General features: G+C 50.0%; 1 protein-coding gene across 1 annotated transcript in view; it reads left to right on the top strand.

The window, feature by feature from the left end:
* Positions 1 to 2,332: 2,332 nt before the first annotated feature.
* The window catches only part of IL16 (interleukin 16), a 111,339-nt gene continuing 97,193 nt past the window's right edge, over positions 2,333 to 16,478 (top strand). The window contains exon 1 of the mRNA XM_087429037.1: positions 2,333 to 2,960. Coding sequence (XP_087285163.1) covers positions 2,921 to 2,960 — 40 coding nt within the window. The 5' untranslated portion in view covers positions 2,333 to 2,920. The remainder of the gene's footprint in view (positions 2,961 to 16,478) is intronic.

Raw genomic sequence — 16,478 nt, 5'->3', positions numbered from 1 at the left:
CTCAGGGTGTGCTGCCCATGTCTTGGTGCTGACCAGGAAGGGGCGAAGTGGGAGGCTCCTTCTCAGGCCCCAAGCTGTAGCCCAGACTGTCATCTCCTTTTGGATAAGAAAATAGCTGCTCTGATGTCATCCCACATTCTTTCCAAATCTACAGGTTTACAGCATAAATTTTGTGCTTTGAATCCTCAGGCTTCGCTCTTTATAGTCAAAGTCAAGCTTTTGGCATCGAAGAAACAAACAAAATAAAAACAAACCCAAATGTATTGGTTTCCTATTGCTGCTATAACAAATTTCCTCAAAATTAGTGGCTTAAAACAATACAAAGTAATATCTTACTGTTTTGGAAGTCAGAAGTCCAAAAATCGGTCTCACTGAGCTAAAATCAAAGTGTTGGCCCGGGCCAGCCCCGTGGCTTAGCGGTTAAGTGCGCACGCTCTGCTACTGGTGGCCCGGGTTCGGATCCTGGGCGCTCACCGACGCACCGCTTGTCCGGCCATGCTGAGGCCGAGTCCCACATACAGCAACTAGAAGGATGTGCAGCTATGACATACAACTATCTACTGGGGCTTTGGGGGAAAAATAAATAAATAAAATTATAAAAAAAAAAATTACAAAGTGTTGGCTGAGTCCATTTCCTTGCTTTGACCAGCGTCTGGAGGCCTGTGCATCCTCGGCTCGGGGCCCGCCTCCGTCATCAAGGCCAGCAGCAGCCTCTTCAAGTCTCTCTCCGACTCTGCCTCCCTCTTCTGCCTCCCTCTCCCACCTTTAAGGATGCCTGGATTACATCGGGCCCACCTGGACCATCCAGGACACTCCCTCCATCTTCAAGTCAGCTGATTGCAACCTGAATTCCCCTGTGTGTCACGTAAAGTACTCACAGGTTCCTGAGAACAGCCTATGAACATCTTTGGAGCAGCCATCCTTCTGCCTACCACATTAGATAATAATTCCTTTGTTAAAGGCTTAATTCGTATGATCAAAAACTGTGACTTTCACAATTATAGTCTTTGCTGTCGATTTAACAAAAGCCAATGACTTGACTTAAAAACATTTTTTTAATTAAAAAATGTTCCTATCACTCTGTAGATGGTATAAATCGAAAGCTATTGCTACTCCCTGAATGGTGGGGATAACATGATGGATGATGGAAAGCCCAGTGGATATTGGCAAGCCAATGGACAAAAAAAATCCTTCAATTTTACTTCTTCAAATTTAGTCTTGTTTCGTGTATGTGGATCATACTATATGATCTGCGTTTGTAACCTGATTTATTCACTTAGCAATATAATGTAGATATCTTTCTATGACAATAAATCTTACTTTATTACATTATTTTAATTTCTGCAAAGTAGTCCCTATTTACCTAACCTGTTTCCCGTTGTTGCTGCAGGTTGTACTACTAGAATGCACGGCCACTCTCTGGCTCCTGTGGTGCTGGTGGCACAGCTGTGGCATCCTGCAGTTTCAGGGTCTGGGCAAGGTGGAGCTGGCAGCAGGGAAGCACCAGCTCTGGATCCCAATCCTCATCCTGGGATGAGGATGGCTCTCAGGGAGCTGTTCTGACTCCAGGTGCTGATAGCAGATGTTTTTCTGGCAACCTGTAGCACTGCCTTGAGAAATGATGATTTAACATGTGTGTGGGGCGGGGGTTGGGGGCACTCGAGGCATCACAGGGCCCCGGAGGGGCTTTGAGCAAAGTGATGATGCCTCGGGAGCCTGCAACTCTTCAGGGCCCTGAGTGTTGGGAGTGACATTGGTCAAGAGGCCAGTGGCCATCCCAGGAAGATCTGGGGCAGGTGGCAGGTGACAGGTAATTTAGATACTAGACCAGGGTCTGTATCACTTGCTTCCCTGGTGAGTTTTTCTCACTCTGTCAAACAAAGTAGTCTGATCTCACATTGCTGTGTCCCGAAAACCCTCGCATTCTTCCCCAGTTCTCAGCTCTCTTTGCCCACTTATTGTATATTCTTTTGGTCTTTTTGGTGGAGATTCCAAGGATTTATTTAACCCAGCAATCAAATTGGTCATTTAAAATAATAGCACGTCTTGTCCAAGTCTAAAAATAAAATCCCCTGGCATGAGAAGGCTAGCAGGGAAGTTGGGCAGAGCAGGCTGAAGACAGTTTACAGCCCAGCTACACAGGGCTCGGCGCCACTTCTTCATCCCTCCTTGTCCTGATGTGGGCGGGAGTCAGAGCGCCTTCTGTTGGTCTGGATTAAAGTCAGCCTCCACCTTCCCCGCAGCCCACTGCCCTTCTCGCGACACAGGCTGCATTCACCACGAGCCACTCTGCCCGAGCCCTTTGCAGATTTTATGAAAGGCGTTTTCACTTGGATGAAACAGGCGCTGTGTCTGTGTGTGGTGTGTGTGAAGGAGAAAATGAATCACTCAACTTCGGGCAAGGATTTTAGGTGTTCTGTTTGTCCCTTGCAATTACATAAACACACCAGAACTCATTAACAAGGGAGTTGGGAGGGGGCCGAGGCGATGGCCCGAACAGTGGAGCACATTTTCCATACATTAGACTCAGAAAGAGTGGTGTGCAGCCCTCGCACAACGGACTCTGAGTCCAAAGGAAAGTTTGAGGTTTTATATTTCTGTTTGTGGTACAGAAAAAGGCTCATGATCTGAGGGCTTGATTCAGTGAAATAACATTGCCTTTATACACATGTGCTTCGTAAGGAGGGCAGGAGTTGGAAGACCAACCGTTCGGAGACGTTAAAGATTTGCTGGCAGAGGGAAAGGGATTTTTTTTTCTCCCTCCCTGCTGAGGAGAAACAGTTCTAACGAGGAATGACTTGTTGCTTTAACTCATATTCGAGTACTCCTGGCCCCAGAAGCTGCTGTGGATCCCCCACGGCTTCTTGATCCGGCTCGGAGGGACGTTTCACGGCTCTCCCTCGTCCTTGCAGCCCGCGTCATGAGTTTGCAGAAGAGAATCTTCCCTCGCAGGGAGAGTGGTGAGTGGGGCTTCTTCTCAGGGGTTCACGGGGAGGTGGGAGTGGAGGGTTTGACCCTTCTTGACACCCTGCAGGAGGGGTGGAAGCACAGTTTTGGTTATGCCGTGTAGTGTGTGTGTGAGAATGTGTGTGTCTGCACACGGGAGTGTGTGTGTCCGTGCACGTGTGTGGTGCGGCAGGATACAATCCCTGCCTGCCTGCGTTGTCCTAGCGGAGCCAAGCTGAGCTGAGCTCTCACTAGGCTGTCTGCAGAGGGGTGGGGGCAGGGGTGTCGCAGGACCCCCGAGGGATGCACATAAGCCCTGGCCAGGGCCTCTGCGGGTGTTGTCGGCCACACTCAGGGGCAGGGTCCCCACCAGCTCCAGTCCCAGCAGGAAGCAGAACCAGAGTTGGAGCTGCTCGGCTCCTGGGGAGAAAGGAGTGCAGGTCTCTGGAGCAGGGGGCAGATCTGAGCAAGGGAGGGACCCGGGGTACCCTGGCCGAACTCCTTGCCTTGCTGCAGGTACAGCCCAGTAGATCTGATCGTTCCTTATAACATCCTCCTTTTGCCCTGGAAACATAAATAAACAGGCATCAGGGAAAAGGATTTTAACCCCTCTGCCCAACTTTTAAAGTCAACACTGGCAAAACCTCAGCTCTGTTGTAACTTTGGCATAAGAACGTAAACACGTGGTTTTCTTTAAAAGGGAGAACAAGGCAAGTGGAAGGCACATTCTGACTTTTCCAGCTCCAGGAAGATAGGGAAGATATGGCTAGAACTCTGGGATCCATTTGGTTTGGTTCCATTAAAGGGTCTCTGAACTCTGAAGAAAGGCAGTGGAGTGTAGGGACCAGGAACCGGGGCTGTGCCACCTGGGAGGGAAGCTTGGCTCTGATTTGGGGAAAGGTATTTTACTTCTCTGTGCCTCAGTTTCCTCTTCTGCAAAACAGGGATCATAAACTCCTATGTCACAGGTCTACAGAAGCAATAAGGGAGATAAAGCCTGTGAACTGGCCTGAGCCGCACACATGTAGTACAGAGCACGTGTCGGCACCCGGACGCAGGCTGCTCCCTGCTGACCCGGTAGCCCTCACAGAGCACCCAGGCTTGGGGTGGGAGAAAGAGGGCTCCAGCCTGGGCAGCTGTGGCCCCCTCTCCCGCAGAAAGTGGGCCAAGCATTCAGGAGGTCTCCCTTGGGATGTAGACTACGTGGGCGCATTTGCTTACACTAGGGGATCTCTGAGGGCTGGACTTGACCTGGTATATTGTAGGTGCTCACTGTTTGATGAAGGCATCCTATTCACAGGGAGGGCTTGCCACTTCCTGCCTCTGACTGGGTTGGGTTTCCCTGGTAACAGACTCTGAGATGGAGATTTGTGCGTAGGAAGGTCATTGGAGAGTGTCCTCGGGAACAACACCTCTAAGGGGTGAGGGAGCAGAATTAGGCAGAGGGAGAAGTTGGGCTGTGATGCTCTAGCTGACCCCATGGGGTTTGTACCCCTGCAATGACCCGTCACTGCGTGCAGGCTGCCCCTGGGGCTGGGGCATAACCTTGGGCAAGGCAGCTGTCTTCAGCTGAAGGTAATTCCAGAGAGAGACTCAGCTATGAGGGTCACAGGCAACCCTTCTGTCAGCTGTGGAATGAGTGCCTCAGTCCTGGGGCTGGGAACTGATCTGGGTGACACTCCACAGCATCACTCAGTAACGTTGACCGAGAGACGTCTTTTCTCTGAGTTCAGCTGTTGGAAGATTGGGGATTAAATGCATGGACGCCTGTCCAGTTAAATTCTTACCAGCAATGTGACCTTGGATAGGCCCTTTCCATGTCTGAGACTCATCGTCCCATCTAGAAATTGGGAGGAAGGGTGTTGGAGTAGAGACGGCCTCTCAGAACCCTTCCAGCTCTGCCATTTCACACGTGCAGATTCTGAGCTTGTGACGTGGTGGTTGGTGGTGTCCCCATCGAAAGTCAGGCCACATGATCTGCTCCACAGGTGCCTTGATTCCTTCTGCTAGAAATGGAATCAAATGCCTGGGGACTTCCCATGTGACTTGTGACTTGTGACTTCCCGTGGCCAGCTGTCAGCAGGGAGGGCCGGGCCTGTGAGAAGCAGAGGGAGGCTCTGCCTAGGGCTGGAGGGTGGGGAGTGGGTTTGCACACCTTATCCCCCCACCCCGACATTTCTCCCAAGGAAAAAGTAAAACCACCAGAGACACTGCCATACATCTCTAATAGTTACCAGCCATATAATGTCGCTCAGGACAAACATGGACGTAGCTGGATTTATTTATTTACTTTTTTAAATTTTTTATTGATGTCATAATAGTTTATAACACTGTGAGATTCCAGTTGTACATTATTATTTGTCAGTCACCATATAAATGTGTCCCTTCACCCCTTGTGCCCACTCCCCAACTTGCTTTCCCCTGGTAACCACCAAACTGTTCTCTCTGTTCGTGTGTTGGTTTATATTCCACATATGAGAGCGGTCATAAAGTGTTTGTGGTTCTCTGTCTGGCTTATTTCACTTAACGTAATACCCTCCAGGTCCACCCATGTTGTTGCAAATGGCATGATTTTGTCTTTTTTTTTTTATGGCTGAGGACTATTCCATTGTATATACATACCACATCTTCTTTACCCAATTGTCAGTCGAGGGACACTTGGGTGGCTTCCACGTCTTGGCTATAGTGAATAATTCCGCAATGAACATAGGGGTGCATAAGCCTCTTTGGATTGTTGATTTCAGGTTTGTTGGGTAGATACCCAGTAGTGGGATAGCTGGATCATAAGGTATTTCTATTTTTAATTTTTTGAGGAATGTCCATACTGTTTTCCATAGAGGCTGCACCAGTTTGCATTCCCGCCTGTAGCTGGATTTATTTTACTGTCCTCCCCAGCCCACTACCAATTTTCTACTTATTTTTCAATCCACAAAGAATGAAGTCACTTTCTCAAACACTTGGAACACATTTTCAACAAATTATTTATTTAGAGCATTCGATGCTCCAGGCACTGTGCTGGGCTCGGAGGATCTAATGGGAGGCATTGGACAAACAGTCACACATACACAAATATAATGACAAAGAGAGTTAAGAGCTATGGGAGACTCTGATGGGGGAACTGGCCTCTTCTGGTGGGTCAGGGGGGGCTTCCCTGAGAAGGTGCTATTTGGGCTATTTTCTGAAGGGTGTTTGGGAGTTAGTTCCAGGGCAGGGGTGGAGAAGCAAGCTCTAGGTCAAGGGAACAGCACGTCATAGAACAGGGATGAGAAAAGATAGCTGTCTCAAATCAGACCAGCTTAATCCAGCCCCGTGAGCGTGTTTAGTGCTTCATTCCGTCTGTTGTTCTTGCAGCATCTTTTAAAAAATAATCATGGTGACTTGTTAGCTCAGGGAATAAGCTTTTTGTTGGTGGGGCAAGCCCCTCTCATGACCCCTTTTCTCCCTTGTCTCTGTTCTCCACACCTGGTGGCCAGTCCGCAAGTGTGCATCCTGGAAATCGCTCTGTCATACCAGCATTTCCTTCCCCCTGAGCACCAGCCATGGGGGCCTGGGACTGTCGTGGGCACTGACTCTTTTGATCTTCCCCACAACCCTATGAGGCAAACGCGGTGGTCTTTATTTTACAGAAGAACAAAAAGGAGGCGCGGGGAGTTTATCCAAATAGTGAGTGGCAGGACTGAGGTTTGAACCCAGGCAGGTCCGTTTCACTCTAAAGCCCGTGCTCTCAGCATGCTGTATTGAGGCTGAAAAATGCTAACAGTGTCCTTCCACACGTGCGTGCTGATTCCCATGCTGATGCTTCCACTTGACGTGGGGCTTCTTGGTTCCTACAAAGTAAGCAGAGCTGCCACCTTTATGGCCTCAGAAAACCACGTCAGATGCCTGCACCATAATTCACTTAACCATTCCCCAGGACTGTTCAGCTTGCTTTCAATTATATTTTTCCAAAACATTGTTATAAAAAATGTTCAAACACATAGAAAAGTGTAAAGAATTGTAGTTCACGAGCAGATACCTACTCTCTAGATTCTACAGGTAATATTTTACTGTATTTGCCTTATCATGTGTCCATCCATCTGTCCATCCCTCTATCCATCCATGCACCCATCTTATTTTTTGATACATTTCCAAGTAAGTTTCAGGCATTACTACAGTTCACTTCTAAACACTCCAGCATGTGTGTAATTAACTTGAGTTCAGTATTTGTTTACTGTTCCTCTTTTAGGTAAAATTTACATACAGCAAAACGTGCATATCTTAAGTGTACCGTTCAATTAATTTTGAAAAATAGATACAGCTCTGTAAGACAAACTCTTAGCATGATACAGAACATTACCATCACCCCAGAAAGTTCTCCCATGCCCCCTTCTCAGTTGCTTTAGGTTTTAACTAATAACCTATAGTGTGTCACTAGATTTAAAGGCCTGGTTTAGTAAAGCACAGAACCTGTTTGTCCTGCCTTGGTCATGGGAGCAGAACCCTTGGTTGGAAAGGCCCCCAGCTCTGCTGGGCGGGCCTCATGATGGGCTCCAGTGCAGACTTTGGCTGGGGTTCTGGGAGACGGGAGCAGCACCAAGCAGCAGGTCATTCTGTGCTGAAGGGAAGCCAGATGGAGATAGTGGTGCAGGCTGTCTCTGGGCATGGGGTTATGGTTGGGGCTCTGGGTTCTGACAGTGGGGTCAGGAACAGATCAGGACAGAGAGATGGAGCAGATGCCCTGTCACAGGAGCTGGACCTCTCGGGTGATGGGAGAACATGTCAGGGCTCTGTATACACTCGTGTGTTCTGGAGCCACACATGGGGCCCCCACGGATCTTGAGTCCGGGTGACGGGTACCAAGCTATTCCCATGAGGGCTGCCTTTATACTTCCTGCTGCATTCCAGACTGGCCCAGGAATTGGTGGCAGTGAGTGCATTTTTCACTGGGAAGGTGAACACAGAAGCAGCCAAAATGGGTTGCAGGCAGTGTACGGTGGACGTGCTTTCAGCTGTCTGACTTGCTATGAAGGCATGAGACAGAAGTGGAAGGGGTCCAAACGGAGGGACTTCTGGCTCCTGCACCTGCTGTTCTGTCCTTCCCATTGTGGATGGTGGAGGGGTGCTGCGGGCAGAGCGGAGTTGAGGTCAAGGCAGAGCTGATGGCTGTTGACCACTATCGTGTGTCAGGCGGTGAGGGCATTCTTATTCAAGTCTTATAATGCTGCACTTTACAAATGAGAAACCTGAAGCTCAGAGAAGAGGGTGGCTTATCCCAGGTCACACAGTCAGTTAACAGCAGCCTGGGGACAAGAACTCAGGCCTCTGGACTCCTGGACCAGTGCTCTTTCCGTGCACACTGTGCCTCCTGTGCTAGAGTGGCCTGTGGCTAGTTATACTCATTTATCTATTTGTATTATCATACCTGTATCTATGTGTCTGACCACAAAGGGCCCTCTCTCCCTCTTTCCTTCCTGCCTTTTTCTCCTCTTTCTTTTCCTCTTCTCACCCCTTCTTCTAACAGCTATTTAGCATCCACTTTGTGCCAGGGACTGTGTAGGGCTTCAGAGAGAGAGACATAAGACACAGTCCCTGGCATTAAGAAACTCATGTACTAGGTAAGACACGGATGAGAGAGATCAGCATGGAGTGCTTGAGGGCGCAGAAGGACAGCTCCTAATTTGCTTGGTAAGTTGGGAGGGGGTGTCAAGGTAGACTTCCTGGAAGGGGTGCCTCTGAGACAAACCTTGAAAAACCCCTGCCAGTTGGCCAGGAAGCAGGGGGTCTGTGAGTTGGAAGGGGCAGCGTGCGCCGAGGTGCGGGGGTGGGCGAAGGCTCGAAGCAGCCAGAGGAGCTTCAAGCTTGGGGGGACGTGCTTGTGATCTCCGGCAGGGATTTAAAATTTTTACTTGTTGAGTCAGTCATGTCACGACAATAACAAATTAAGAAAAGAAAGTAGGGATTTCTTCATCTTTAAAAATGTTGTTTTCTGATGCGGGGCAGGAAGCGGCATTCCTCAGATAATTGTGTGGGCAGAAAGGCTGCAAGGGGGGACTTGCCGCCTCCACCTCGGCTCACCCCTTGTCAGTCTGAAAACACGTGGGAGGGGGCTGGGCCAAAGTCCGCCTGGCTGGGGGCTCCCTGGTGACCTGGAAGAGACAGAATAGCTGAGAGATCAGCCGTTTCCACACTCTTGCAAAAGGGGAGACCCCAAACTGTATGCACCATTCCCGCCACTGTCTCGCTGAGTGAAAATATTCCACCCAACCCTCCCCTCCCCCATCCCCCCAGGGTGTGTCACTCATTAAAACCTGGCCTTTTCTTGCTGCCGTGCGGAGGGGACGCATGCCGCGCAAACCTTCCTAATCTCGGCCTTGGAAAAGCACTGCCAGACCAAGACCCCTCCCCCCACCGTGGCGTTTAACCCTTTCTAAGCCCGTCGCCGGGACTGGGCTGACTGCGGTGGGTAGGGACTTCCAGATCGCTCAACCTGGCATGGTTTATTTATTCAGCCTTTATTCCAAGAACAAGGGTTGCCTGGACTTTGCTGTCAGATAGCCTTGGGCTCAAATCCTGGCTCTGTGCCTTGGGAAAGTCGGTTGATGGCCCCTGCTTCCTCTTTCTCCTTCCTCCCTCAGGAACAGAGGGATAACTCGTGGCACCAGCGCTGCAGGTTAGCTGTGGAGTACAGCGAGCGGCCAGCACCTGCTGCCCTGGGAATGGAAGTGGTTGTGACAATCATCCATCACTCAGGGCGCTGCATCTCCAAGTGTTTTCCTCCCGCCTATCGCTGTGGGTTAAACCAAAGGACCCTGCTTGTCCAATCCAAAGGGTTACCGAAGCTCTCGGAAATGAACTCTCTTCCCTTGGAGAGAACATTCTTGCTGTTTCCTAATCTGTGGCTTTCAGGAACCGGAGAGAGAGTGTGAATATGTTTTTTAAGTTCCATTCAAATCTGAGCCTAATCACATAAATTAGATTAAGAAAATGGAAGAGCTCTTTATAAACTCTGATACAAACAAATGCAGAAGCTCATTACATGGCATTAGTCACTAATCTATTCATTCAGTTTTGGGTTGATTCATCCAGTAAATGTTTACGGAGCCCTTATGGGCCAGGGAGGTCCTGGAGCTGGAGACCCTGCAGTGCACAAGGCTGACAGATTCCTCCCTGGGGTGCTGCCACACCTGATGCCGCAGACAGACGGTACACAAGAACCCGAATAGACGAACAAGACACCTTTGGATGGTGACAAGGTCTATGAAGAAAGAAAAAAGGGGGATGTAGTAGGGAGTGCCTGGGGGCTGGTTTAGATTGAGTGGACAAGAAAGGCCACATTTAGGGTATCGAGGCAGTAAGGAGCCAGCCATATGAAGTTCTGGAAGTGGAACCTTCCTGGAAGAGGGAACAGCTTGGACAAAGCCTCAGGGTGACATGGGCTTGGCTTGATCAAGAAACGGAAGACAAACAGGGGTGGGATCAATCTTCTGGGACATGCTAAGGAGTTTGGATTTTATTTTGAAAAAGGAGTGCAGTCTTGGGAGTGATGAATAAGTGGGGCACTGGGCATCTTTAGGGGAGTGACACACTTTCTGCATGATAGTGTAACAGAGGATACATGACATCATGCGCTTGTCAAAGTCCGTAGAATGGTATAACACAGAGTGAACCCTAATGTCAACTATGGACTTCCATTAATAATAATGTCTCAATATTGCTTTACCAATTGTAAGAATGTACCACAATAATACAAGATGTTAATAATAGGAGAAACTGTGTGGAGTATATGGGAGCTCACTATACTTTCTGTACGGTTTTCTCTAAACTTAAAACTGCTCTAAAAATTAAAGCTTTAAAATATTTTTTGGGCCGGCCCTGTGGCTTAGCGGTTAAGTGCACGCACTCCACTACTGGCAGCCCAGGTTCGGATCCCGGGTGCGCACCAACACACCGCTAGTCCGGCCATGCTGAGGCGGCGTCCCACATACAGCAACTAGAAGGATGTGCAACTATGACATACAGCTATCTGTTGGGGCTTATGGGGGGAAAAAGGGAAAAAAACAAGGAGGACTGGCAATAGATGTTAGCTCAGGGCTGATCTTCCCCACAAAAAAAAAAATTTTTTTTTTTTAATTTAAAAAAGCAATGCAAAGTCCTTGGAGGGTTTTATGTAGGTGAATGTCATGGTCCATTTTACATTTTTAAAAAACCTACCTGGTTATTGGTGGAAATGGCTTATCAGGCCCAAGAAGGAGCCAGAAGCCCAGTCAGCTGATAAGTATAGTAATCAGACAAGAGGCAATGGTGGTTGAGTTAAGATGACAGTGAGGATGGAGAGAAGTGCGTGGATTAGGGATGTCTTCTGGGAGTAGAGCCGACAGGAATTGTTGACAAATTGAGTGGAATGTGGAGGGTCAGAGAGAGGAAGAAATCAAGATTAATAAAAGCCAATACTCATCGAGGGCTTATTCTGGAAGGCACTTTTCTAAGACCTCTACAAGAGTTACTACGTTTAGTCCTATGGCCTCCCTGTGAGATAGGTCCTAGGGCAGTAACTATCCCAGAGACGAGTAAGCCAATCCACAGAGATGTGCCTCAGCGCCTGCCCATGAGTATGATGTGGCCAGGGACAGACCTGTGACATGAATCCAGGAATTCTGGCTCCAGAGCCCGTGTTCTTAACTCCTTGATACTGGGGTTTTCGGCTTGTGCAATTGAGTGGATTATGGTGACAACTACCAAAATATGGAAGCCTGGGGTGGGATATATTTCACTGGGGAAATCAAGAGTACCATTCGATGGTGTTAATTTTGAAATATCTGTTAGACCCCAGGTGGAGACGTTAAGCATGTGGTAGGAGGAGAGTTTAGAACTCAGAGGAAAGTCCAAGGCTGGAGATGTGCATGGGAGTTGTCGGCATGTGGGTGGCATATGCACCGAGGACTGGCTCCAGTGGCTTGTCCTAATTGTGTAGTATATCAGTGATGGAATGTTATTTTGAAAGGATACAAGCCCAGGATGGATGAAGTAAAAGAAGGGAAGGCCAGAGGGAGAGCAATGTGGTCTATATGCAAGTCAGCTAGAATGTTCCTACAAAGTGAGGACTTTGGTTTGAATCCACATGTTGTTGTGGGTCAGGGGAGAAGGGAAGGGCCCTGGAGGAGGAGTCAGGAGACCAACAAGTCCTAACTTGGAGACCACGGGTATGGCCATGTAACTTGACCTTGGGCATGGCCATGAGGCCATGTAACCGGGCCTCAGTGTCTGCACCCATAGACAAGGGCGTACAGTTAAATTGTAAAGTCCTGGCTTCAACTCTCTCTGATTGTAAGTTGAAAGTGTTAAATAGGTAGAGAATTTGTTATCATTATATTATGGTGTTACATTTCTAGTTGAAACTGTTAGATTATATTCTGCATCATAACAATACAGTTCTCATGTCCCAAAGTTCACAGCATAAAGAATTCCTGAGAATTTTTAAATAACACTGGATTGTTCCTTGCTTAGACCTCTGATCAGCCCTGTCAGATTATTGAATTATTGTTCGCATATTGTGGAGGAGGAAACTGAGGTTCGGAAAGGCAAAGAGACTCGGCCAAGTTCACAGAGCTGGCCGGTGCCAAGCTGGGGTCTCAACCTTGCTCTGACTCCACGCCCTGCCTTCTTTATTTTGCTATCTGATCAGAATAGGAGGTGATCCTGTTGTCGTATTTTAGAAAGAAAACACTTTTCCTTTTCCTTTCTGAATATTTTGACTTGCTACAGCAAAGATGAATTTCTTTTGTAATTAAAAAAACCAAAGGGGAAAAGACATCAGAAGAAAATATAGACATATAGTTTTTAAAAATAAATTAAAATGTCACCATATCAATAGATCTCTTGGTATAACCCCAGACGATGCTGGCTTTCCAGGGGGACATGTGGGAAAGGCACCTGGTCACCCAGCACAAGTCCTGGTGGGACATGCAGGTGTGTCTGGTCACTTTATGCCGTGGTTTTCAGCGTCGTCCATGCATTATAATTTAGGTCATTGGTAATGAAACTTTAGCAAGCATCAGAATCACTTGTTAAGCAGATTTCTGGGCTCCATGAGCTGGAAGGACCAGCAAGGCGAGCTGCCTTCCCCCTGGAATGTCCACCTCTACCCAGACCTCGAGGACAGTGTCCCCCGGGAGTGTGGCCAAAGGGTGTGAGGCACACAGACAGGGTCTAAGGTGCCGCTCTGCCACCGCGACTGTGCGCCCTAGAAAGGCCAGCTGCTTTTCTCTGAGTGCTAGTCGCTCTACCTGTAAAATGAGTATAAAAACAGGACCTACTTCATGGAGTTGACGGGAGGATAAAGGAAATAAAGCGCTCATTCGAGTCTCTAACACATGGAAAGCTGCCCACACGTGGCAGCCGCTCTGTATATAACTGAAAATGGAGGTGTGTGCGTGTGTGTGTCTGCACACACATCTGCAGGTACACAGGGGAGATCACACGGAGGTGAATTTTGATTGGTTTTCCTGCTAAGGAAAAATTAAAATAATGAGGAGAGGAGCGTGTGGTTGTTTCTAAGAGTCGTCTCCGTAGAGCCGTTGGCAGGTGCTTCCTCTTCCTCCCTTCATTCCCTCGATAACGCTCTGTGGGAGGAGGTTTTAATTCCATTCGGCAGATGACTCATCTGCTAAAGCTGAGAATTGACCGAGGCTGGCTGAGCTCGGCGTGCCACTGGCGCCCCAATTCCAACCCAGAAGGTGCTCTCCAGCTGCGTCTTCCTCGCTTTCCTCAGGCACACGAGGCACTGGTCTATGGAGAGTGTTGGTGGCCATGGGAAGACTCTCGTTTTCTGGAGGTGGTCTGGAGGGCGCAGGTGTAATACAGATCCCACCCCGAGATGCAAACTGCCCTGCGTCAGTGAGGGTCTGGGTAGAGTCTCAGCTACAGTTTGGAATAAATTCACCTTCTGAGAGTGAGCGAGAATGATCATCTGATGATAGAGGGAGAGGCAGGAACCTGATGCAGGGACTAGTGACAAGGGAAGGCTCAGGCCTGGTGTAGGAGAGAGGCTGTGGGGTTCTTGCAGGCCTCAGGATCTGGGGAGGGCAAGGCTGGCCTCCACAGGCCTGGGGTGCCTCCCTCAGCCTTTCTGCCAGGGTGACACAGCCTTGGGGACTGAGGCCTGGGCCCGAGCCCCAGCTGTGCCACGCCGTGCCGCGCCCAGGGAGTGGAGCGAGGCTGTGGATGTGAGCAGAGCAAGCGGAGCTGACTGAGGCCCATGCTGCCCGCACTTGAGAAGTTTTCCACCACCCTCCAGACCCAGCCCTGCAATGTGGAGCTGTCCCACACACCCACTGACAAAGGAGCTTTGTATCCAACGTGCTCCCCTTGTGACCACGCCTGCAGCCCCCAGCAGTGGCCAGATCTCCGCTGCCTTGCACGGAATTCCGAGGGCTTCCTACAGGGTTGCACCTACACCCTCATTAAAGCCCCCCGGGAAGCCCTGAAACATTTGGTGGTGAGCGTCGGAAAACAGCCCGTTCTTTAGAGGAGAGGGCCACACAGAAGTCCCAGCTCGGCACATACAAACAGCTCACAGAGGCTGTGCTGGGGACAGATGTGTGGGATGCTCTTTAGGGGGCAGCTGGGTTAAATGTCACCCTTAGATTAGGCTCTCCAAGGGGACATGCGGGGGAAAAGCACCCTGGTCACGTGGCGATGATCCTGCTAGGACAAACAGAAGCGCCTTGTCCCTTTATGCTGTGGTTCTCAACATGCTCTGTTTAAGTCAGGGCAGTGGTTCTCAAAGTAGAGCCTGCACCAGAATCACCTAGGGGCTTTCAGAAATGCAGAGTGCCAGGCCCACCCTCAGAGCTTCTGATCCGGGAAGACTGAGGAGCAGCCTGAGAATCTGACTTTCTAGCAGACGGTGCTGTTGCTGCTGGTTTGGGGACCAGACTTTGAAAACCACTGAGTTGCATAAGCTCCTGAGAGCCAGTTTGTCCTTGGAGGGACAGCCTGGCATGGAGGTCAATGTGATGCCGATGTGAAAGACGTGGGGCTGTGGCATCAGAGGCGTCCTGAGTAAACTCCTGGCTTGAGAACTTATAGCTGTGACCTTGGGGGAGTTGCTGGGCTTTGCTGAGCTGGTGATGGGCTATGACCCAAGGTCACCAGGCCTGGTGCATAATCGGTGCTCGATGAACTTTTGTGCAGAGATTTCTTCAGCTGTCAAGTGGAGTGATAACATTCACTGGACTGATGGCAGGGTTGTGTCAGCTGACGTTTGTGTAGAGCTCCTAGCTGTGTGCCAGGCACATTATAGGCACTGAGTGATGTTTGTCACCTTCCTGCCCTCCTAGCCACTCCCGGGTGTCCAAGGAAGGTAGGGGCAGACGGGGCCGGCACAAGGAGCCTCACTGGGGTTCTGGGTTCTGGGCTGGGCTGGCCTCCTGGGTGTTCTCTGCTAACCCAGCAGATGGGGGACTTGCTTCTGAGGCTGAGCTTCCCAGCACTGGCAGCCGCCTTCTGGACCGAGCCCGTTCCCAGGGAGCAGTCAGATGGCTCAGGTCGGGGGTCTTTGCACACACCCGAGCCAGACTGGACACATTTGCCCCGAGTCACCTGTCCAGAGCAGATGGTGGAGGCAGTGTCTGACTCACAGCACCCCAGCCATCGGCGCGTGGGATCTGACTTGGAGACCAGCCTCTGTGTGGGAAAGGAGCGTCCATTTCTCACTCCTTGCCGACTCTGCCCCAGGCCTGGGCTCCAGGCTGTCCTGGGATACCTGGGCCTTGATCCCTGCTGAGCAGTTGGAGAGAGAAATGCAGGAGGTGGCAGCCGCAGGGGCTGTGAGCAGGGAGGCAGGTGGGCTCAGGTGAGTGACGGTCCCTCCAACCAGGTGGCTGTTAACTGAGGCAGGAGGCTGGCCTCCTTGACCTGCTTGGGGCAGGGTCTTGGTTGCTGGAACTTAATTTCATATTTGGAAGCTGTGCTGGGGTCAGAGCAGGAGCAGAAGCCAGAATCACCTGGAGAGGAATCCTGTGCCACCGTGTCGCACAGTGAGGTGAGGAGGAAGCGGCTTCGGGAGGTTGGGGTGGGGACAGGGCTGTCACTCCTCTTTGCTCTGCGTATCGGAGCTTCTGGTTCTGGGGTTTCCGACTTGTCAGCCGAGGCCTCATCCTTGGGACTGAGGATGTGGAAGGAGGTGGAAGAAGGGAAGGGAGAGGGAGGGAGAGCAGGCACCCAGAGGAGGCCTTCCTGCTGCCCACCAGGCTCTTCCTCTCCCCGGTGGGCACAGCACACGGGCAGCTCCGATGCTGGTCATGGGAAGAGTGTTCCCGTCAGTCACTCTGTTCGCTTCAGACAAGGGTCCCGTGACTAACTCCTGAGCTGGTTTGGTCCTAGAGTTGGTGTTCTTTGGGTTGATAAACTTGTTTGCTTTCTGCTGTCAGAGAGGGCGGTAACCCAGCAGATTCCTCCAATTCCGTTGGATTATAATTCCCTACAGCAGTTGTTTTCTAGTTCTTTTTATCCATGGAAAACTTTTTAGAATTGAAATCTTTCCTGAAAACCCG

This window comes from Ceratotherium simum, chromosome 3 (assembly GCF_057802395.1).
Source record: "Ceratotherium simum simum isolate JZ-2026a chromosome 3, ASM5780239v1, whole genome shotgun sequence".
In the NCBI taxonomy this organism is placed as follows: domain Eukaryota; kingdom Metazoa; phylum Chordata; class Mammalia; order Perissodactyla; family Rhinocerotidae; genus Ceratotherium; species Ceratotherium simum.
Note: the sequence above shows the minus strand (reverse complement) of the source record. Positions and strands in the feature narration are given on the sequence as shown.